This window comes from Xenopus laevis, chromosome 2L (assembly GCF_017654675.1).
Source record: "Xenopus laevis strain J_2021 chromosome 2L, Xenopus_laevis_v10.1, whole genome shotgun sequence".
Lineage (NCBI taxonomy): Eukaryota > Metazoa > Chordata > Amphibia > Anura > Pipidae > Xenopus > Xenopus laevis.
The window spans coordinates 113,470,741-113,496,510 of NC_054373.1; the positions used below are offsets into that span (position 1 = coordinate 113,470,741).

Consider the following 25,770-nt stretch of genomic DNA (forward strand, 5'->3'; position numbering starts at 1 on the left):
AAGGTTTCGAGGATTTTTTTTTATAACAACACACAAAACACATGTTCTGCCCTTTGGTCTGTTGTTAATGGAACAACTATGGCTTTAACTCATTATAAAGATAGCATTGGTTTATACAATCCCTATATGGGCTGATTAAAAATTGAGAGGAATTTGCTGTCACTTTGCAAAGAGAGTAAAGCCTGATGTTTAAGGAAATTAAGTGATTTTGCTCAGAAGGTTACAGAGAGCCTGGGAGCTGAACAAACATACTTTTTTTACATGATGAAATGAATCCTATGAGAAATTTCAAAGTTGACATGACACTGAAGGCAAAGTCCTTGAACCATAGTACAACAACCCCCTCATTTCAAAGTTAGACTATTTCATCAGAACAGCAGCCTGGAAACGTGGTGTACTTGGTTCACTGTGAGCACTTCAAAACACAGAGTTTCACAGATATTCATATGGAAAACCTACAGTAAATTCTGTCTTTGTGCCTCACACATCTCTTCATTTTAATCAGACCGGAAACAGCAATTGGACACTGAGATATTGCATGGTATACATTGTAACACAGACAGAGTTTTCATGGGAAGCGTATTTAAATTGTAATTGCGTATAGACATTGATATTCTATGACAATTAGCAACTACTCCTTTTATTATTTATTCTGGTTCAAACAATTCAACAACCACAAAGAATAAACAATAAAAATGTTCTTATAATACATAGAAACTGCAAACTGTCTTATAATACATAGCAACCAATCATATGTTTGCCTTCAAACAGCAAACCATTATATAATCTGAGGACATCTCCAGTTAGTATGTCCATTGGATCTGAATTCAAGTCTTTTGGTCCATACGTAAGGGCAGATCTTGACCAGGAAGGCTGGAAATTGGAGAACATTTTCTGTTGTTTTGGCCCATTTTTGGATATCTGGCTTTTCCATAAAAGCTGATTGATCCTACATAAGCACCAGATATTATTATTTCTATGAGCATTTTTAACTTTCAGTAAAATATCATATAAGAGCAAATGGTTTCTTCTGTTTCATACATATATTTCTTCTTCTTTCATACATGTTTCCAAAACACATGTCATGTTGCACTTGTAGTATTAGAGAGGGAACATTTGCACTGCTTGTCTTTAGCAAATGACAATGTTTCAGCTTCACTTCCTGCTTAATCTGCTAATGGAGCGTTCTTTACACATTTGAAGAGACTTCAAGCACTTCAAGTTCCATTCAAATTCCATTCATTCTACTTACTTTGCAATAAGACTCCTCTGTAAGTCATCTTGCACTTATATTAAAGCAAACTAATCATTAGAAAACAAATTTATTTGCCACCACTGGACACATGAAAAAAGCAGTTTGTTCTAAAAAGTTTGCAAAGTCCCTTCTTTATATTGTTAGGGATGGGCAGCTATAGATCAGGCACTCTGCATTAAACACGCAAGGCAATCTTGCTTGCAATTAGTCCTGTGTGCCTTTGGAATTCTTTTTATCGAGCTATAGATCAGAGCCATTTTTGTAAGATTATTAGGCAATAGTCTGTTTGTATTCAAAAACGATCGTTGTGTGTGTTAAGATGGTTTTATGGGGTTTCTCTGCTAATGATACCCTCCCCCTTACAAAAATCTTAAAAATCATATTTTTCAAAGGCTGGCTTAGATATATTTGGGCTTATTCACAATGCCCCACGCAGTGTGCAGAATGTGAAAGAAGCCACAACTGTCCATTATTTTGCACTTTGCCCACTGCATGAGGCATTGTGCAAATAGCTGCAGTTTGGGACTGCCGGAGACCTGCAGACTACACCAAGAATCGAGGGCTATCTCCTGAGCAATAGCCCAGTAGCAGTGGCGTAAGGGTTACAGTAACCCCCCTGCTGTGGTATGGGATTCAGACACATGCAATATCTTGTCATAGCATGACCTACAGCAGTAAGATATAACACATATACTGTATTATCTAGGGAGGGAAGATTTAGGGGTCACTTCAATGTTTTGCCCAGTATCAGCTGTTCAGGAGTAATTGTGGCACTCTCTTAAAGGCAGTTTACTTTAATCAGGTGTTTTCAAAAAATTATCCAAGACTCTCAATTGGATTGAGATTCAGGATTTGACTGGCCCACCAAGTTTTATGGCCATCTGCAGGTTGATGTTACTATGATGTATCTGTCTACTGGGTTTGATGTCATTTTTAAAATACAGATGCCCCTTGATTGTACATTTATGATTGATGGAGAACGACAGCCTGCTTAATACCAGGTCCTGACCCGTAGCATGCACCATTGAAACCAGGTCCATATCGACTTCAACTACACATGCTCCTGTCAAAAGATCACAGAGAAGAGGACCTGAAGTCGTACAAGATGGCCCCAATAATGCCACTGTTCGAGTCTGCTTGTAGAACTACGTTCAGCGAAATGAGAAGTTAGTGCAACCTCAGCGCTGCAAGTTGGAAGTAAATGGCAGGTGTTAAGCAGGTTTTCCTTAGTTATCTGTAATATACTGTATACATGTTTATGTGATGCTTGGGGATTGTTAATATGCCTGCCCATGTTTTAGTCATACATTGATGACCAATCTCCTCTAAAAACAATTCCCTTATTTATAGCTGAAATATGCATTGACCTAAACTGCAAACAAAAAATCCACAAATCACCTTGAAGTTGATAACATTTTCAGCGGTATAAATACTGAACAATATTGCAAGTCAAACTGAGTGCATTGCATATAGCAATACATTTAAAATTAGCAGCATTAATGAATGATAATTTATAGACAATTTATAAAATGTAGACAAACACGAAAACACACACATTTTTAGCCACATTTTCACAATTGTTTGAATATTTCTAACTAGTCATTAATGATTTGACCACTGAAATAATGTTGTGTAATAGTGCATGTATATCGTATATAGTGTATGTAAATAATAGTGTATGTAAATAATTTTATAAACCAGCAGTCTTAACTTTTGCAACCTGGTTTATATTCTCTTTTAAAAAGCTACAGTATAACTGTTATCTGTTGTCACATTTCCGTGATATATTGAATGTCTACCCTACATATAAGTTATTATAGTCAGAACACTGACAGCAGCTCTCCAACAATGGATATCATTCAGCTGCCAATGCCTTAACGGATTCTGTGGTTTCTGGCCACAAAACAGTATCTTAAACTGACTATTATATTCAAGACCAATTTGCCATATAAGGAAATAAGGAAAAAATGTTGGTTAAACTTGAATACACAAGGCTGCAATGACTCCATGCTGCAGATTAACAGAAGTGTTTCTTAATTCCATATTCATTTTTAAGATATAGGTATTCCGGTAAACTCAGTCTGCCACAATTTGGCATGGAGGCATATTCATGTGGCCCAATCAACAGTTGTTTGTAACTGCTATAGGTTTGGGGTGGCCAATTTAAGAGCCAATTTTCTAAAACAGAAATGTCTCCCATCTATAGTACTGCAAGTGTTAAAAAAGAGCAGAGTGGGAGGGGGTGGCATCAGTGGTGGGTGGAGGTCCATGTTTGCTTCCTCTGTAAATGGTGCCTTTGGATGACCCTATTCTCACACATTTAATCATGGGTCCTCATAATTTTTTGCACATTGTGGGTGGCTCTAGATTTTAATGTGTCAAATTTCAACATGCAAAAATTTCTTGCAGGGGGGTCCGGAGCCCCAAAAGTTACATCGCTGTAGATCTGCATTTATAGGCAGGCAGGTAAATAGCAGCGTATGGCATCAGCCTTATTCTCCTAGAAACCACCCAGGCAACAGAGCACAGAAGTTTCCTAGTGGCATCAGTGCAGACGGCTAAATCCATAGAAAATTATAGGACATTTGCAGAGTCTGGCACTACTCATTTAGAAAAAATTAACTGGTTCAGAAGTGAACTGCTACTACCTATTTATAACCACATAGTAACCATTTATTTTCTCAATTATATATTCCGAAATGTTGATGTTTTGAGTTTTAATTCAAATTCTAATTTTGAGATATATTACACTCTGGCCCTTTAAGAACATGAATTGGACTATTCATCACCTAAAACCTGCCAAATTCATGTATGTCAATGGGAGACGTCCAGGGACCAATTTGGCCATGTTAGTACCCTTCCTGACATTTTTTTGTAATTCAACTTTTTATTGATCTTCACTTCCAAGGAAAGATAACAAGTACAACAGTGGTGTAAGAAATTATGCAGTTGACTGTTACAGATGTTGCACAGTTAAACAGAACTCTTAAATTAGCTCAACCAACACTGAATGCAACAAATCCTGAAAATGTATATTGCAATAACCAAACATTGAGTCCTAATGGAAGTAGAAGAAGTTTTTGTATGTTAGTTTAAGAAACAAGAAAAATAGAAAAGTAGACAGGTCTGGGTACATAGTAAATTCAAATCAGTGTACAGTACCTCTAAGGTGCAAAGTCTCCAGATGTTGAGCCCGCGGATACCACTCCAGCTCCCCCTCATAACTTCTATCCTGAAGTCTGTTTCGAATGGATTCCATCGCTCTAATCCAATTTACCTTTGCTATCAGCATTTGTAAGCCCGGAATTGAAGGACTTTTCCAGTGTGCTGCCAATAAAGATCTTGCTGCTGTCAGGATATGAGTAGCTAATTTACGCGTTTGTTTCAAATGTATGGCCCTGATCTTCATCCCTAAGAGGAAAGTGTGTGGAGAAGCTTGTATAGTGCAATGTAGGACTTCAGATAGCAAAGCTGCCACCATCTCCCAAAATTCCTGAGCTACTGTACAGGTCCACCAGGTGTGCAGGAAGGAACCCCTCTCTCCACATCCTCTAAAGCACTTTGAGTGATCCGGGTTACCGCTTAGTTTAGCAATTCGTGTAGGGGTGTAGTACCAGCGAAATATTATTTTATAAGCTCTCTCACTAGAGGCTGCACATATCGATGTTCATTTGGCCGTTTCCCAAATTTCTGTCCAGGACTTTTCAGAAATTGTTAGGTCTTAGTCCTCTTCCCACTTTAGCATGTAAGGTTGATGTGTGTCTGTATTGTCTGTCGCGAGGTTCATATACAGAAGCGAGATAAGGTGGGTTGGGTATGAGTGGTTGTGACACATCCTTTCAAAATATGTAAGGGTTTGAGACGTTTGGGATTTGCAAGCAGTTTCCACATAATGCCTGATCTGCAAATATCGATAGAATTGTGTATGGGGGATACTACATTCTTCCCTCAGCTGTTGGAAAGATTTAACTGTCCTGTCAGAAACGAAATCTAGTAAGGTTGTCAGATTTGCAGATATCCATATTCGAAACTCCATGGGAGTGCTACCCGGAGAGAAGTCTTTATTGTTAAAAATGGTCCTGTATTTCGTGGTAGTGTTGCTTAACTTCATTTTGAATGCTATAGAGTCCCATAGATCCAATGCTTGCGGAGACGGGGGAAGGAGATGCGGTGGGGAATCCCTAGCCGTCTTAGGGATCCAAAATAAATGGGCGAGTTGCAGCGGGGCTGTATAATGATTTTCGATGGCTTTCCAGGGTTCTTCTGTTGGTGCATGTTTGTGTACCATTGCTTCTAGCCTACTAGCAATGTAATATCTATATAGATGGGGCACACCCAAGCCTCCCAACGATTTCGGCTTTGTCATGATAGCTGCCTTAATTCTGGGCTTTTTTCCCCCCCATATGAATTTCGATATAGCTTTTTGAAGTGAGGAAGCTACTGTTTCGGGAAAGTGTACCGGCAATGTCCTAAAGAGGTAAAGTATCCGAGGTAATAGAGTCATTTTAACAGCCGCTATCCTACCAAACCAGGATAGGTGATATAAGTGCCATTTGTCCAAATCTTTTTTAAGTGTATCGATTAATTTAGGGTAATTAGCCTTGTATAGGGTATCATAGGACGGGGTAAGGTACACTCCTAAATACTCCAACGAGTCTGTCTCCCATCTATAGTCAAAGTTAAGTTGTAGTAGTTTAAGTTCTGGTTTGGACATATGTAGTGGTAGTGCGTGCGATTTGGTCGGGTTTATTTTGTATCCCGAAATGAGTTGGAACTGTGTCAGAGTTTGTAATAAGTTCGGAAGCGTGGTTTGTGGGGCTGTCAGCGTAAGGATGATATCATCGGCAAAAAGACTAATTTTGTATTCCGACTCTCCGATTCGGATGCCCTTAATATTGGGGTTTTGTCTGATGGCGTGAGCCAACGGTTCTAGGGATAGGGCAAATATCAGGGGAGACATGGGGCAACCCTGGCGAGTCCCTCCGTTAATGTCAATGCGGTCGGAGAGAAGTCCCATGCTAAGCACTTGAGCTGATGGTGTAGTGTAAAGCTGTTTGATCCCCGTAAGAAATGGCGTAGGTATCTGCAATTTGTTGAGCACCGCAAACATATATCTCCAGTCTAATCTGTCAAATGCTTTCTGTGCATCTAACGATAGCAGTAGAGAGGAGGCGGTCTGTTTAGGTGCCCGGCAAATCAGGTCTATCGTTTTACGGATATTGTCTGCTGCTTGGCGTCCCGGCACGAAACCTACTTGATCGGGATGTATAAGGCGGGGAAGAATCATAGATAATCTGTTAGCCAATACTTTCGCAAACATTTTAATGTCTGTATTGATAAGAGATATAGGCCTGTAGCTATCGCAATTATCTGGATCCTTTCCTGGTTTTAGGATCATAACTATGGTAGCAGTTTGCATGTGTGTCGTCGGAGGGGACATGTGAGTTTTTAAAAAATCACATGAATTCGAAATTCGACCTTTAATAAAAATGCCTCATTGTGCGTAATATTTTGTGATTGTGAAACCATGTACATATGAGTAATTTCATGGGAATTATAGGTTTGTAAGTTTGATATTTGTAGTTGCCAATTTTTTTTGAAGGTTTGAAAAGAGTCTCATTTAAATTTAGGTTCGGGAGAATGTCATTATAAGTAGTAACCAGTAGATATGATTATGTCAAACAAATGTAATTGCTTTTTCAATGCACAGTAGCGAAGCAGTAGATCTGGTCTACTTAGATGCTGCTCAGTGCTTCTGAAACATAGTCACGTAACCATTGTTACCACCAAGTGTTGGTCTGTGGCTCTTGGAGGCACATTTTGTACATGGAGAGATCTGGCAAACCATTGTCAACAGAGAGTAATTGGCAGCGGAACAATTAAAAATGACTATTATAGATGCAATGAACCATTTCCACTATATGTTATTCTTGCAGGAGAATCCACACAATCTGACATGTCTTTTGCACTTTGTGCCCAGCCCTGCAGTTACATGAATTGCTGTAGGGCAAAGGAGCATAGAGCCCCAATGAACACAGCAAAGCCTGCATTTGCCAGCACTATATTTATGAGGAATCGATGGGGGTGGTGGTACATAAGCATTTCCCCCTCCTTCCCCAAACATGTGCATTAAATGTGCATGCTTTTGAGCTGCATGGTACTCTTCCTCCATGGTCCTCTTCCTCAATGTTCTGTGGAACCGTTTGGGTAGTCCTGGTGTATATAACTTGATGGTTCACAATATTTTGCTGACGTTTACAGGTTCTGTTGCTGGGTTGTGTTATTGTTAGCTACAGAAAATACACATTCTTTTGACTAATTTTGTTGACTGTAAGCTTTTAGTTCATTCTGTATCTTGCTTGTAGTCTCTGTGAAAGTATACAGGGCTCCTCAAGTATCTTCTCAATATCAAGCTTAATGGATGCTTTTTTTGTGGTGCACCTTGTCGTTATTAGGCACCTCTAAACCTTCAGGAAGAATATGCACAAGCACATTTTGAAATTATGCTTCAATTAAGACCACAAATGGCCTAATATACTTTATGACCTATAATAAATGCTGTTTCTACTACCTGATTTTATGCCTCCAATTCAGGCCACTATAAATATTGATTCATGGTATCAATATGCTTTCAACTTATGTAGCATTTAACGTAAAGTCACATTATTGCTTGTAAAACTGTGAACGTATTTTTAAAAGTCTGTAATATATTTGTATATTGCAAATATCTGAAATGTCAGGAAAACATCAGCAAATTCAGTGACATTTTATTGCTTGGTTATTTTCACTAGCGTGACTTACTGCCTAGCAATGAGCTAGGATAAGTAAACCGTTAATATAATATATGTAAAAATAATATGTAAAATTGATGAGAGTGCTATTCTAAGAATTTTTGCAATGTACATTCATTATTTATTTATTTTTAATTCCAAGAGCGATACATGTACTAGTAATAGAAATTAATTACAACAGCGCAACCTGCTGGTCATTTTCTGACCATTCTGACCACCAAGTAGTCAAGGAAGTTGTGAGGAGAAAGAAAGAGGCTGCTCTGATGTTCTTCAGGTTAGGAATGATGTGAGAAAGATTTCTAATTTTTTTCCTAACCAGAAGAACTACTTGGTGGTCAGACTGGTGGGAAAATGGTTAAAAACAGCAGGTGGCGCTGTTGTAACAAAATTCATTCAAATTAACAGTACATGTATCCCTTAATACCTTGGAATTAAAAAAAGAAATAATGAATGTATAAAAAGTGCTTAGAATGGCACTCTTATCAATTAAAGGTTTACCTATCCTTTAAGGATGTGCACCCATGGGTATGTAAGCATGCGCTTCATTCACACACCCTGAGGCTACTGATCTACAGTAGAAGTTGAAATCAATTAACACTTTTTTTCCATGCAGTAAATCCAAATAGCTGCACAATGGTGAGATATTTTTCTCTTTCCTTTGGATTTAATGGAATTTGATACAATTGTGGCACAGGATGTACAATTATCAGTCAAGAAAATTCCAATCCTTATCTTGTGACAATAATTATACCCTATTGCGTTATTTATATTAAGAAGCCTTGAAGAAGAATTTCCTGCATTTTTTGCCTCTATGTCTGTGACAAAACCTAACGTGTCCCTTAAGCTTCAGGGAATTATTAGGTACTGAGTTGGAACCATATGCCCCATTCCCGTTGAATAACCATGCAAATAAGGAATGTGCTATACACACAATAAGTTACTCGCATACACTTTACTGTCTACATAGTAGAAATAAATGGAAGATATTCTGAGATAGAATATTTTCCCTTTATACTTTTTGTTTTGCTTTGGTCAAATGCAGTCTATAATGAGAGTACTACTCGTGTAATGCTAAACCTGTAGGAGAAATAAAGTTTGGTAACAGCTAATAAACAAGCAATAGAAAAAGAGACTCGGCCCATGTCGATCTGCTCCAATAAGAACTATTATTCAGCTAAAACTACAAGTGAAGTATTATGAAAACAAAGGTTGCTGGATAAAAGCATGGATCTTCTTTTGTTTTTATGGTTTAGTTAGCTTTCCTTTCAAATCTATAAGGAAAACAAACCTTATTTTTACAAGTAACTGTAACAGGAGTTTTCTTGAGCACTGAGCTGGAACCATGCAACTTTGTGCTTGAGGGCAGGGGCAAAAATAAGAAGATCAGCACTCCTTTCTGTGCAGTAGAATAGGGGTAAATAAGTAGGGGGGTGGCTGATTGTTTATTTCTTTACATGTGCATTAACCAGGTGCACATTATATAAATCATGTTAAGGGTGAAATATCCTTTCTATTCATGAATGAATTACATTCCAATTATTTGTTACTAAATGTTCAGTGAAACACTTTTTAAATATATTATTCCTCATAGGGAGCCATATTTATCTGCATACTGTAATTGTGTTTTTTCATATGAGTGGGAGCAGCTATGAAAAGCAAATCCCATCCATAGAGTTTAATAAAAGAGCTCCCTGGCCAAATGATTGTGATACAAACGAGAATACTTGCTTGGATTAATGACTAGTATTAAGGACTGGTAGTAACTAATGATCTTTCAGAATCAGGAGGGCCCTAATTTTACTCAGCAAGTACAAAACATGCTTCAAAATTGTTACAGGGCTGGTTTTAGGGAAGAGTAGAAAGGGCATCTCTACTGTACCCAGGGTCGGACTGGGCCGGAAACCGGGAAAAAAAAACCCCAGCCCTCATGGGCCCCTGCTGGCCAAAACGTGCTCCCCGGCTTCCCAGCTGTTTTCTGCGCATGCAGGTGGCATGGCTTCTTTCACACATGCACATGTTGCAGCATTTTTCACGCAGAGTTCGGGCACAGGTCAGGAGGGGGGGCCCCAGGGACTGCCAGGAGGGCCCTTGGTTTTACAGCTCCGGTGGGTCCCCAAGGTTCCAGTCCGACCCTGACTGGGCCATTAACATTAGAAGGTCACCTTTGTGGGGGTTGGAAAATATGGATAATAGTACAAAGGATATATTATATTTCCTATGATTTTATATACTCAGTTGCATAATTTGACGATCACTACCCACACCCTGAGCAGCACCAGAAGTACTGTAAGAAGACAGGGTTGGGAACAGGAAGCCCAAACTGCAGTCCTCTAGCAGGAGCAAAATGACAACCATGTATGAAGCAGCAATTTACCAGGACAAGGACGTTTTCTCCCAGGCTAGTGCTACATTAAGGTGGAAAAAATGCCCTGGGCCCAAGGAAATGAGTTGTCCAGTGGTGCTCCGTCATTTTGCTTACCTTTTCCAGGTGTCCTTAGCAGAGACTTAGACTCACGCATGAGCAGCAGGTAACATAGTAACATAGTAAGTAAGGTTGAAAAAAGACACATGTCCATCGAGTTCAACCTTTTTTTTTTATTAACTACCTATCTGCTCGTTGATCCAGAGGAAGGCAAAAAACCCATCTGAAGCCTCTCCAATTTGCCTTAGAGGGGGACAAATTCCTTCCTGACTCCAAAATGGCAATCGGACTAGTCCCTGGATCAACTTGTACTATGAGCTATCTCCCATAACCCTGTATTCTCTCACTTGCTAAAAAGCCATCCAACCCCTTCTTAAAGCTATCTAATGTATCAGCCAGTACAACTGATTCAGGGAGAGAATTCCACATCTTCACAGCTCTCACTGTAAAAAACCCCTTCCAAATATTTAGGCGGAAACTCTTTTCTTCTAATCGGAATGGGTGACCTTGTGTCAGCTGGAAAGAGCTACTGGTAAATAAAGCATTAGAGAGATTATTATATGATCCCCTTATATAATTATACATAGTCATCATATCACCCCTTAAGCGCCTCTTCTCCAGCGTGAACATCTCCAATTTGGCCAGTCTTTCCTCATAGCTAAGATTTTCAATACCTTTTACCAGGTTAAAATTTTATTCTAGAGCACATTCAAGATTATAATTGACCAATTTTCATGCTGTGTAAAAAAATGGCAACCACATACACCATATATCACCGTATATTTGCCAGGCATTGCTGTGTAGAATTCCTGCAAAAATACAGCAGCAAAAGAAAATGCATGCCATTCATTTTACACCTTTTTTCCAGTATAAAAGATTTTACACAAAATGATAAATAGGCCCTGCGAGTGAAGAGGGATGCCTGGGAAAAGTAACTAAGATAGTGTCGCCAGGCATCTCTGTGTAAAAAACTGTGTAAACATGTCGTCATTTTTTTGATGTGCTTTTGCTTTGAGCAACTTCAGCCGGAAAGGTCTGAAGCAGTGTAAAATAGCGGCAAATTTGTAATTCGCATGTCGTAAAATAACACACAGTTTGAAAAATTCGCCATTTTTAGGCCCATAGAGTTTTGTACTAGAAACTTAGCATTTGATTAAATAGTAGCCTTTACATTGAGAGTTTTGTAGTGCTGCCCATCTGTAAGTTCTGGCACAGAGGGGCTGTTGTAAGTTTCCATAGACAATCAATATAAAGTAGGCTGGTGGGTGCTGTTTGGGCCTCTGTGTGGGCTGTTTGGGTCTATTTTGATTCTCAGTCCAGACCTGGTGCTGCCCTTCAGAATACAGAAAGAATAGACAATATTACTGATGCTTCAGTACAAAATTTAATAAGAAAATAGCTTTGCCCTGCTGTCTCACTTCTAAACTAGACTGCGAAGGTCGTTATAAGAGGAAGGCCCCTGAGGCTGGGAGTCTGCGGTTAACAGAAGGCGAGTCTCAACAGTGCACAGAAAGGTGTCAGGTCGAAGTCATCTCTTCAAACAGCGGAGGTGCATTCCAGACATGAGAGAGACGGGGCTTTGTGTAAAGCCTTATATCTTTCGTTATATTTAAATGCCTGGAATATGATAAAAGTGCCGGGTGTATGCTGGCTTTCTTCTGATTACCAGAGTTAGAGAAATTCTGCTGCACTAATCCGATAACAAAGACATACCTACAAACACCATGGATTCAGTGCCTAAAATGCTTGAATTGTTGCAAAATAAACTAATGTCCATGAGAGGCAAAGGAAGTTACTGCACCACCTGAAAAAGACAGTAATTAATGCAGATTAGAGAAAGGATGCATATATTATATTGTGTGTTGACAGCAACAGTAGCAGTGTGTAATTATTTCAGTGAATTAAATATTTCTCTGCAGCCTTGCTGCATGGAAAAAGCTGGGCATTAGTGTGGCTCATATTTCCAGAGAGCTTTCAGGAAATCCCTTAATTCAGAAGTACTGAATTCTTAATTTCATTTGCAACATCCTTCAGGAAATGCTGAGAGACCGAGAGTGTTGGGTTTTGTGTATTCATAATATACAGCATTAAGTGTCTTGGAGGACCATCTGGATGCAGTGCACTCAGGGCAGGGAAAAGTCTCTTATGAGATCCTGGTGTAAACAAGAGTAGAAGGGCAAAGAAATAGAAGTGTTATAATGCATACAAACCTCAGATGCATTCCTACTTTAGCCATAAGAATGTATGAGATCAGTAAAGAAATATAATGAATAGCAATCTGCTAGAAAGTAGGGAGATGAAGAACCAATGTTATGCGCAAGAGTATTAAAGGAACAGTAACACCAAAAAATTAAAGTGTTTTAAAGGAATGAAAATATCATGTACTGTTGCCCTGCAATCGTAAAACTGATCTGTTTGCTTCAGAAACACTACTATAGTTCATATAAACAAGCTGCTGTGGAGCAACGGTGGAAATTAAAAAAAAGGCTACATGGCACAGGATAAATAATGGATAACAGATAACACCATTATGTTCTACAGAGTTTATCTGCTATCTGCTGTGTAACCTGAGACTTTTCCTTTGAATGGCTGCCCCCATTGCTACACAGCAGCTTATTTATATAAACAATAGTAGTGTTTCTGAAGCAAACAGCAGTTTTACCAGTGCAGGGCAACACTACATTACATTTCTACTACTTTAAAAACACTTAAATTTTTTGATGTTACTGTTCCTTTAAGGATTCAAGTGCTTTCCTGACAGCCCATAACTTTTTTTTAATATGTTGTGTTTTAAGATTTGAAAATGTGTTAAATGACTTGTTTCAGATGCTACTCTAATTTATTTTCATGTTATTAGCTCACTAATAAAATATGCTGCAATAAATCTTTTGTAATATAAAATATTTTCATTGTTTCTTACTAGTAAAATCCTAGGCACCTCCTATTACTTAATTATCACTAATAAAAACATGTATTAATCTTCTTCCCAGCTATGTAATTAACAATTTTTATTAGAATATCTTGATTGGCCTTTTTATTTGAAAAATGACATGATATGAAGAACATGGTTCAGAGCATTAAGAATTAGAATGAAATCTAAAGTAGAATCTTTGTTTTTAAATATTAATTATGTATGTACACATACAGTCAATAGCCTTTCTATTGTTAAAATATCCTAGCCACAAGGTTAATGGCACTACTGCAGATGACAAATCCCCCATTGGCAATCATGTAAATCAGCAATGAGAAAACATACAGGGCGTTTTATTTTCCTAAATCGCATGAAGTTGCCTCACATTGTTTCCCCATCATCAATGGGAAAGCATTTTGTGGGAGATTTGTTGCCAGCGATAGCGTCAATTTAAACACAGGAGACAGATCTCCCTGGGTGTTATTACCCTTAGGGTCTGGCCACACGGGCAGATTCGGGGAAATTAGTCGCCAGGCAACAAATCTCCTCTTCTTTACGGCGACTAATCTCCCCGATCTGCCTTCCCCTGCCTTCTGCCAGCTAAAATGAAAATCGCCTGAGGGCAGGCATTCGGAACGTTTCATTTTCCGAAGTCGCCTGTAATTGCATCACAAGGAAACTTTGGGCGACTTCAGAAAATGAAGCAACGCGAGTGCCACCCCTCTGGCGAGTTTTCATTATAGCCGGCGGAAAGGTAGGGGAAGGGGAGATTGACGCCCGAAGAAGAGGCGATTTGTCGTTGGGGCGACTAATCTCCCCGAATCTGCCCGTGTGTCCTTACCCCTAAGGGTGAAGACTCATAAAGCTAGTAGCAGCAGGCTACAAAATAGATAATAGTGATAATTGGCTTTGTTAAGACACTACATGTGTTTTACTCACCAGCATCTTCTCTATTCTCCTAGTACTGAAGGAGATCAGTTTACATGATACAGAAGACCTTCTTCTATTATACCTTCTTCTATTGGCATTATTATCGTGATGGGTAATTTGACAGATGAGCAATTTGCTTATTTATTATAATTTGTTTGCCTTGTGTTTTTATTACTTCTGAGAAGGTGTGTGGCCATGCTGTTGGCATTTTGTAAGGATAGGCACCATAAGCCCTCTGGCTTGCAAAGTGCCCACATCCTGCATGGAATTGTTTTTATCATCAGCAAAAATAGAGAACGTACTAAGGCTATTTTTAAACAAGTTAAAACAGACCTCTAGTACTTGATTGACAACACTGGTCCAATTAGAAAATGTTCCATTTACCACCACTCTTGGTAATCTATCCTTCAGCCAGTTCCTTCTTCCTTCTCATAACAGGCAATTAAATTAGTCTTGCAAGATCTATTACACTTACAACCATGCTGTCACAAACTTATAGTGATGTGTGACCTTTACATGTTCTTGTCTCTTTTGAATTTCTTCCTGAGTCACCCATTCATCAACAGTTAAGTCACAGTTATTATTATACTTGGGACTATTAATAAGGAAATCTTCATTAGCTGGTTCCTCAGTTGTGTAGACAGATGAGAAATAACTGTTCAGAATCTCTGCTTCTCATCAACCAAATGACCTCCCTATGATAGGAAGGGTCCCACCCCTTCTTCTCTTCAGCCCCAGGTTTAAGATGGCGCACCCATACCATTATGTGGGATGCGGCACCAGTGTGGTGTGACATCATTGTGTTTATACTGTTATGAACATTCAAACACCATTGTACTCTGTGGGGATTTGGTTGAGGGCACACAGGGGTTGGCTCCGCTGCTCTCAGCCTGCATTTTTTTTAGCCATCAGTAGTGGATCTGCTCCATTGTTCTGCACAACTTTGACTTGCATGCAAGCACGCATCACGGAGTGGAAGTCGACCAGAAAACGCGAAAGCAGGTAAATTCCGGCCAACCTCCACTCCACTGCCTGTGCCTGCATGCAAGTGCAGATCAACAGAGCTGGGGAAGAGAGATGATCCACTTCTCTTTGCTTGCAAAAAATGCTCAATGTGCCCTGGCCCTTAGATATAGCAGCTCAGAGTTCTATCACATCTCAGCACCATTTTCATGATTTGGACAATTTTATCTGCACCGGAATGAATTATTCCAGCACAGAAAAAATACATAAATATGCAACAACAGTGACCAGTCAGTAAAATATAAACGATGTTAAATCGGCCCATAGAAAACTAATAGGGAGTCTAAAAGAAATACTAACTAGGGTTTCCATAGGACCCCTATTTATTGAATTAGGGGCAATTAAATATTAAAATGAAAAAAGCTAGACTATTTTTTCCTGTGGCTGGTGATATAGCAAATGGTGCTTTTCCTGTGATTGGCTGCAGGTTTTAATTTAGGCCTCGTTATATAACCTTAATCAGGAACATGTATGAAGCAAGACATTACAACGAGAATGTGCTTGCCAAATAGTTCCACATACCTTGTTTCTTCTTGCATTAAATATATATTTTTTTTTGTCTCGTCCCTGTTCATTTATTTTTACCTTATTTTTATTTTAATGAAATGCTGCTGTTTCACATTTAGCAAGACATATCTGTTGGTCAAGCAATTTGCATAACTTCATTTTAATAAATAGCAGTTAAAGGATTATGTTTTCCGTACCTTGCTTTCCCAAAGTGGCCCTTATGCAATTAATGACACCCTGTGAGCTAATATATTTGTGCATACTTCTTAGTGAATGTAATGAGATGTACTGTTAATATTATTTTGGTGGCTTTATGGGGACATTTGTCAACTGACTCCACATGCACTTAAAGCAATTAAAGTGTGTGTGCAAAGGAGCTGCTTCAGTTCTGTGGAGAGGAAGATGTATTGCTTTTAGCTCAGTTCAGTCTCTATCTCTCATAAGGGAATATTTATCAAAGAGTGAAGTTAGAGATCGCCTCAGTCTGCTAGAGTGAAATTCTGCCACTCTCCATTCCTTTCTATGGGATTTTTAAAAGAGTTTATCAATGGGTGAAAGTGAAAGTTCATCCTTTGATAAATAGCCTTTCAGAATCCCATAAAAATGAATGGAGAGGATGGCAGGATTTCAATCGGCGGACTGTGGCAATGTCTAACGTCACTCTTTGATAAATATACCCCATGGATTCTTAGAAATAGAAGGTAGGAATATATAGGGCAATGGGCAAACTCACCCTGAGTTACACTGATTTCATCTGCTTCTTGTGTGTATATTTCTAAAATTTCAGAAAAAGAAAAGGTTTTTAATTCCTATGTAAATGTGTATTGATTCTGATCTCCATAAGAGGCTGAGGTTAAAGGTATAGCTTAATAGACATAACTGGCAGCACTTTCAGTCAAGACAGTTTATGAGGTTGCTTGTTAACCCATTACCTATATTCTTTGCTTTATCATCACCCAACTGTTTTTATCTGTAGATGTTTCTGTTCTGTCTTCAGTATGTAAATATGGTGTGAAATATGCAACTGTGCCTTAGTGAGCCCGGTGCCATACTGGTAAAATAATGTGTAACAAGTTTCCTGGGTAAAATGTCTAAGATACGCAAGTAGATGTCAGTTATGGCCAATGATGTCCTAAATATATGTAAGGAAGAACAAGGACTTTCTCATGCTGTTTAGGTTGAGTCCCGTTAATCTCCTTGAATAAAGTGTGAAATGTTCTCCTAAAGTACTACACAATGGCTGGTTGCAAACGTGATTCTCAGGTTTAATTTGCTGCCACGAGAACAAAGTTGAGTATGTGATCCCTAAATTCTCCAAAATCTTTGAATTGCAATTACATGTTTTTCCACTAAGAGACAGCGGTGAGACTGTACCAGCTCTGGCAAGAAATGTTGCTACTGTTGCAATGCAGGTTTTTCCACCGTCACTAAAAATAACACAAAAAAAGTGGGGGGGGGTTCAGGATATACTAATAGTGAGCATGGGTGGATCAATCAGAGAGTAATTATAAAACTCCCCCTCCTTTTGCAACAGTATCCATATGTGCTGGTGCGAGGAGAGACTTGCTCTGGAGAGTCCCTGTATGTAAATGTTGGGAAACCCAAAGTAAAATCCTGACTCTATAATTTTGCTTTATTTATGGTTTATACTCTCTCTTTAAATTAAGGTTACTATAATACCTGAGTGAAGCATATCTTGATAGAGGCAAGGTACCTAAAGATAAAAAAGCAGTTGTGCCACCCAAAACTAACAGGTCGGTGGAACTAAGTTAATGTCCAGGGCATTTGTTGCAGATTTTTAGACCAGGCAATACTATTGTTCACTGGTGCATACATGGGCATTGAAGGCAAAATCAGTTATCCTTTGCAACCCAGATTTGCATTGTGCCCCCTACAGCCTGTTTCATGTACCCTGCATAAATTGATTCAATAAGGGTAATATAATAAAAACACTACGTTGTCTCATTTTCAAAACCCTGCTAATTGGTTGTTATTAATCAGCCACTATGCCCCCTTATTAAATGACTGCCTATATTTACAATCAGACATCTCTCGTGGCTTGCAGACTTAATCAGACTATACCATCTGGGCTGCAACACCCCCAGTAATGATGGCCTGCTTAGCCAGTTAACGTGTTACTTGATTCCTGCCTCATATATTGTAGAACAATAAGGTTTTTTTCTCAATTGTGATGGCAAATGTATAGTATAAAGTATAGTATAAGTATAAAGGCTGCAGAACTGAATATGAGAAGTGTCTTTGCTCACTTCCAGTCCCTCACGGCTGATAAACATTTGCACTGCCTTAGGTTTCATTAGAGAAAACTAATGAAGCCTGCTACGCTCTATTAATCACAACAGCTTTGTTGGTAATTTACTCTCCCATGCCAATAAATGCTTTGTCTTTTAAACCACCTAATAAAATATCCAAAAAAGGTACTTTGTGCAGTAAAGAGAATTGTCTCCTTGCTGTTAGTGCTTTATTGCTGCCACCTAGTGGCACTTGTGACTAACTGGCGTAGCAAAATATATATACTACTGTACATTCAGCCATTCCTTTAGAGCAGGGATCCCCAACCTTTTTTTACCCTTAAGACACAAATATAAGCGGATGTGGAGAGCAACAAAAGCATAAAACATGTTTCTGGGGGGGTACCAAATAGGGCTGTTATTGGCTATTTGGTAGCCCCTATATGGACTGGCAGCCTACAGGAGGCTCTTTTAAGTACTACCCTTGGTTTTTATACAACCAAAACCTTCCTCCAAGTCTGGAATTCAAGAATAATCACCTGCTTTGAAACCACTGGGAGCAACATCCAAAGGGTTGGTGAGCAACATGTTGCTCCTGAGCCACTGTTTGGAGAACACTGCTTTAGAGAATCCTCATGTTTTATTGGAAATGCTCCGTATAATAAAACATTGCCAGTTTTGATAAGCATTGTCTGTTTCCTGACAAACCATCACTGTTTTGTGGATAAGGTAAACTGGAATAAGTATAGCCACCAATTCTTACACAGTCAAAATTTTATTCTAACCTGATCACACCATAGAACCGTTGTGAGATGAAATTAAGGCATTTCATCAGCTTCTCCTTCCAATTTAAATCCCTTGGATGATAAACTCCTCCCCAGCTAGCTTGAGAAACACAAGGTGATGGCAAAGGTTAATTATCTCTATCACATTATCTAAGAATGGGGCCAAAATGATGGCCTCTCTAATTAAAACCTAATATCTGACAATCACAAGCATAAATCCATATGAACAGAATTTTTAATGACATAGTTCAAGTCAAGAAAATCATTAGAAATAACTAACGGGTGGAACTAAATACCAACTTCCTACCCCCAATACAGAAAGCACTTGATGTGCTTTTGACAGTGGCTGTAACAAAAACAGTAGATTGGAGGAATTCTATTTGCTCATGGTGCAGCTAAATCAGTAATCCTAATCAGTAAGGAAAGTTAGATTAAGTTCACTTGCCAGCAGTTTGACCCTAAATTAGCATATTATTAGTTTCAGAAAGTCATTGATTATCATACTTTTAACAATAAAGACATTCATGGAAATATGATTTCTCTTTAATAATAAAAGGAGGCAAAACAATCATATTGGTTGTTTAAATAATGTTTTAGTAGACTTAAAATATGAAGATTCAAATTACAGATTTGGATCCCTTATCCGGTAAACCCCAAGTCCTAGGCATTCGGGGTAACAGGTCCCATACTTGTAAATCTAGGCTTGACATGGGCAAACACAAGAGAGACCAAGCTAGCTGTATACAGTATTGCTGATTTGTGTGTGGATGCCATTTTAGGGGGGGGGGGCTATTTATAATTTTTTGAGGTTGAGGGAAATAAAAAAAACCATAAAACACTTGCAACTTTTTCCTCAAATGCTAGCTTCAGAAAAAAACACGACAGCTTATTCCAGCTCGCATTTTATTCACATTGACTTCTATTGAACCTTGCCAGTGTTTACTTGTGAGTTTTTTTCTGATGACTTTTCTTGGCTTTTTCGTTAATACATGCTGACTATTCCAGGTTCTGAAGAATATTCTCGCGTATACTCAAATTCACAGTTTCTAGACATGTTTTTTTCTTGCGTGAAAAAAACCCCCTACAAATAGAAATTTATTTAAGGGGATAAATAGGCCCCTTAGTGTTTCATTCATACAGGAGCCCCACAATTTATGTTCAGCTGCAGAAACCTTGACATTATTTAAAATGTACAATTGTATTTCTATATAACATACTATATATGAATCAACAGTGGCACAGGGGCACACAATGCCTCCAGTATTCAGTCCTCCTTTGTAGATAAAGCCACTCTTAAAAGCATTTTCAGTTAAGACATCCCCAGACATGCCCATCTTGTGTATTATTTCCTCAAAGGTCCCACCACCTGTGCTAAGAACTAATTAGCATTTTCACTCATTTCAACAAAAGTTAATAAAGGCTATTTCTCCAAACCCTGACGATAATTAGAATTGCAGAAGCAACGTATTTTTTTTTATTTTACATTACATCTGGATTTCAAACAGACATAGTCTGGAATTGAGTTTTTTATACATTGCACTAATGGAGGCAAAACACCAGACCTCTAGTGTCAAAGCAGGTCACATTGTATTCATTGTCAGCATAAGCAGTTTTCCTATTGGTACAGTCACCATGTTATTGACAATCTCTTCAGTTTACTTAAATGTGGGGAGGGGGGGATTTTTATAATGTGAAATATATTTTGGAACGAAAATAGATTTTGCTTTATGCTGAAAAACACCACCAGGATTTCTTCTGCTTGGAGATTTCCTTGGCCTAGTTTTCTGGTATCCTAAGAGCTTACATTCAATATAGTTTCCTGTAGTAGGGTACTCAACAATGGAGTAGCTAGATGTTACTGGGCCCACAGCAAATTTATTTTAGGGCCCCAACATATGAAGAGATTGCCCTCTCTGCCTCATTATTTGGGTCTCATGGGGCCCTATATGTCCTGGGCCCTACTGCAGCTACAGAGTCTGCTTCCTCTGTAGTTACGCCCCTGGTACTCAATGTTATATTCACAAATAATCATTGGTTGCTGGGATATATACAATAGGTCTCAATGCTAAGCGTGTTATAAGTATACAGATTACAGATTGGTACTGCTGCCCTAATTTTTCACACTTGGGATTGGGTTCTTACCTACTTTAGCAATAATCTAATCTTGATCATCATCATAAGCAGGACTGTTATAGTGTAGGGTGGAAAATAAAGCAATGATGGTCTATTGATAAATGACACCGGGGAAGTGTATTTTACAAAGGTGAGGGACAAGCTGACACATTTAGAGCACCTCAGCAGTGATATGCAAAAGACCACTAAGCAACTTTTGTAAATCCTATATTGAACATCACTTCTGAAGAGGCAACTTTGCTGTACATTCTGTGCTAATTAACAAAGCATTTCCAGAAGTATTCAGATCCTGTGTTCCTCTATAAATTCATATATAACTTATGTTGTGCATAATATTAATATTAGTTTTGCTCTGCAATGTATGGTGCCTTTAAATTATAAATGTGTGTGGATTCTGCTGTTGGATGTATTCCACTAAACAATCACTTTGGTAGGTCTTTTACATTTTACTCCCTTTAAAATCATCTTCCAATGCCAGGGCCTATTTTAAATCTCAGTCCAAGCCTACCAAGGGGTATAGAGCCATAAATATATTGCATCTATCTATCTATCTATCTATCTATCTATCTATCTATCTATCTATCTATCTATCTATCTAAGCCTTCCTTTTAAATCATTGCTTTTGTATTTTTTTGTATTAATTGTTTAAAAGGTATTAATTGCAGGAAGTCATATACAGTGTATGAAGCAGGCTGTGAAGTCAACCTCAATGAAACCACAATAAACTGTAATGATGTTGCTGATATGCCAGTTTCCCCCCCTAAGGGAATGGTTTCCAGTAGTGTAACACGTTAAGGACACATGGTTACCTAAACACCAAATTAATTGTAGGTTGTATTATTGAGCTACTTTTCTCAAAGACCTTTGTGTGCTTCATTCAGAACTTCCAGAACCCTTTTTTACATTGTGGGTGGAAAGTAGGCAGGGCTCCCACATCCCTCACCTCACCAGTGAGCAGAGAGAATAAAAGGAAGATGATTCTAATGTTAAATCTCAAACTGTATTGCCCTCACTGGATAAATGCCTGAGCTGCTGACTGCCCTGGATATTTGCATCTGCTCCTTAAATTATTTGTGTAAGTATCGTTGTGCCCAGCATAAAAGCCTGCCTGTCTGGATTAGTATTTAGAGATTTACAGGAATATTTCAGTCATGCGTTGCATAGAGAGCGTGACAGTAGGCCAGCAGAACTACAGCTCTCACAACGCTTCTATTAGTTAACTAGCAGATGTTTAGACATTTAAAATAGAGTTTAGTTAATGTTTGGCATTAAGGGATGGATTGAATGTGTTTCTTTTTAGCCATGTTATATCACCCACCTTCTGTCACATCTTTGACCACAAAAGTGAGACGTGCAATAAAGCACACAAGGTTGGTTGATAACACTTTAAGGCCAGGAATTCTAGGATATGAAAATGCCCTACATGCTTATACACATAATGCTCACTGAGTCTGCTGTTTGGTACCATTTTGGTAGTTTTATGTAATGTGTATTATCTAACCCACCCCTGAATCAGGGTGGGTGGGATATATTTAGACAATGTATAAAAGATGGCTGAACCCAGCAGAGCTGATAAGAAACACAATGCAAGCACTTCTACTTGAAAGAAACTGTGTGTATGTATACAGAATAGTATGTCAGCTTAAATTAATCATTTTCATTTGTGGATATGAAATGTATCTCATGACCTGCTTACCTTTGTTCTGTAAGCTGTATTCTCTCTAGTATAAAATGGTCTAAGCTACAAACGAATCACTTTCAGCTATCTGATACCCAATAAAATGCTGCAAATAGTTCCCCTTTAATTGTAGACAAACTGGTGAAGTAGTCCGATATTATTTTAAATGTTTATCCTGATAAAAAAAATTGCCTCTTTTGTCTGCCTGTTGTGATTGCATTGCAAATATTGTCAATTGAACCTCCCAGCTTCACCCAAACTGTAAAAGCTGTTGAATGAATCTGGAAGTTATAGTTCACAGTAAATGAAAGGCCACAGCACTATATGTGACATGCCTGCTGCCCACAGTGGACAGTATAAATACATAGATCTTCTTCTGCCTCGCATCTCTGTGTTGCCAGAGAGTCTACAGTACACCATGAGGTGGCCATACATGGAGAGATCCACTCATTTGGCGATGTCGCCAAAAGAGCGGATCTCTCCCCGAGATGCCCACCTTGAGGTGGGCAATATCGGGCTGATCCGATCGGGGGCCCTAGGGCCCAATGATCGGATCTTAATGAATAGTAATGGGCGGTTGGATCGCGGGACTGCATCAACGAATAGATGCGGCCGCAATCCGATGGGATTTTTCACCCCATCCGATCGAGATCTGGCCGACTTTTGGCCAGATCTCAATCGGGAAGCCCGTCGGGGGGCCCCATACATGGGCCAATAAGCTGCTGAAACGGTCTGTCGGCAGCTTTTATCGGCCCGTGTATGGCCACCTTTAGATTCTGACACAGGCAACATTATCTCATTTATTAGTATTGGACGCAGCCAAGAATGCACTTTTAATTCCAAACACATTGTTTCCTGAGCAGGGTGTACTTTGCATTTAATTAGTTCCCTTGGCTTTATATTGGGAAATCTATTGTTCTAATGAAATGAAAGGTAATCAAATGCTCAATCTATATAGCCCCAAACACCCCTTATCTCTACAAACCTTGAAGAAGGTAATATGTTTCATACACATATGAAAACATTGCACATCAACCACAACTATCAATAAGCCACCTATATATCTGCCTTCCCCAGCAGCCACAGGGCCTGCAGCCTCTATATTAGACCCCTGAATATTCTGCACCTGTAAAAGGGTAGTATAATAAAAGGTACTCTGTTCTTAAAACCAACACTAACCAATCATATGTTTGTTTTCAGCTGAACAACAAAGGCTACCTGCTAACTGCTTGCTATGGATTACTAGACCTGTAGCAAAGGTGCCACATTATATTATATAGTTCCCAGTAATTTGTTGTTTTCCTAATTGAAGGCCACATTTCGATAGAGTCCAACACATGGAGGGGCTGATTCACTAAGGGTCGAATATCGAGGGTTAATTAACCCTCGATATTCGACTAGGAATTGAAATCCTTCGACTTCGAATGTTGAAGTCGAAGGATTTAGCGCAAATACTGCGATCGTACGATCGAAGGATTATTCCTTCGATCGAACAATTAAATCCTTCGAATCGAACGATTCTAAGGATTTAAATCCAACGATCGAAGAATATCCTTCGATCAAAAAAAGTTAGGCAAGCCTATGGGGACCTTCCCCATAGGCTAACATTGACTTCGGTAGCTTTTAGATGGCGAACAAGGGGTCGAAGTTTTTTTTTAAAGAGACAGTACTATCAAATGGTCGAATAGTCGAACGATTTTTACTTAGAATCCTTCTAAGTCGTAGTTGAAGGTCGAAGTAGCCCATTCGATGGTCGAAGTAGCCCAAAAAATACTTCGAAATTCGAAGTTTTTTTACTTCAAATCCTTCACTCGAATTTAGTGAATCGGCCCCAGAATGTTGATCATACAAATCAGTTGGAAATTGCCAAGTTTTTTTCACACAAAGGGCTACTCAATTAAGTGAGAAAAAATTATCTCTTGGTTTATCACATGAAAACTCATGGACGAGATTCTATTTGAGGAGAAAAAACTTTCTCCAAATTCAGTTCCAGTTTTTTCCCATAGACTTGAAGTTTTTGCGTGATAAACTGGGAGATACGTTTTTCTGAATTGAATTGCATCTCAAATTGAATCACGTCCATGTCTTTCCACTTGATAAACATTTTTCTCACTGAATTGGATCTTGCCCAAAATTTGACAGCAAAAAAGAAAGAGCCAATTGGTCCATCTAGCATTAGCAATAATAACACACGGCATGTTCTGACTGCTGCAGTGCTCAGACCCAAAAGCAACAGTGGCTGAAATGCCTTATGCCAATAGTTCCCATAGAGAATGTGAGCTGTTATCTCTTTTCACTGCAAGGTCTGCCATAGACAGAGTGTTTCCCTTACATGTCCATAAGAAGCAGTGACAGGTGAATAGGGATTTATAGCAGGTTAAAATGTGCCATAGAAATGATTACATTTTTGTTTTAAACCATTAAAGTTTCTTTTTATCTATATTTTGTAAATGCATTTGAGATATAGATCTACCCACATCCCATGAAAGGCTATTCTGTGTTTTTATCACTATGGGGTACATTTACTAAGCTCGAGTGAAGGATTCGAAGTAAAAAAACTTCGAATTTCAAAGTATTTTTTTGGGTACTTCGACCATTGAATAGGCTACTACGACCTTCGACTACGACTTCGATTCAAACTATTTGAAGTAAAAATTGTTCCACTATTCGACCATTCGATAGTCGAAGTACTGTCTCTTTAAAAAAAACTTCAACTACATACTTCGACAGTTTAAACCTACCGAGGTACAATGTTAGCATATGGGGATCTTCCCCACCACTTTCTAAGGTTTTTTTGATTGAAGAAAAATCCTTCGATCGATTGATTAAAATCCTTCAAATTGTTCGATTTTTTTTTTCCTTTGATTGATCGATCGTGGATTTGCGGTAAATCCTTCGAATTCTATATTCAAATTCGTAGGATTTTACTTTGATGGTCGAATTCGAGGGTTTATTAACCCTCGATATTCGACCCTTAGTAAATGTGCCCCTATGTGTATTTATCACTCTTATGTTGTTCCACTGGTTCTGGTCATCTTCTGCTTCTGGGATATTCTTCCCTCCTTAATTGCCAAGATACAGCTTAG

The 25,770-nt window shown here is 38.7% G+C and overlaps 1 protein-coding gene across 3 annotated transcripts in view; it reads left to right on the forward strand.

Annotated features, from left to right (window-relative positions):
• Positions 1-25,770, forward strand: part of edar.L (ectodysplasin A receptor L homeolog) — a 67,424-nt gene that overhangs the window by 12,903 nt on the left and 28,751 nt on the right. The window contains exon 1 of one of the 3 annotated variants that reach the window (XM_018244825.2): positions 21,986-22,081. In XM_018244825.2, coding sequence (XP_018100314.1) covers positions 22,027-22,081 — 55 coding nt within the window. In that variant the 5' untranslated portion in view covers positions 21,986-22,026. 3 annotated transcript variants of the gene reach the window in all.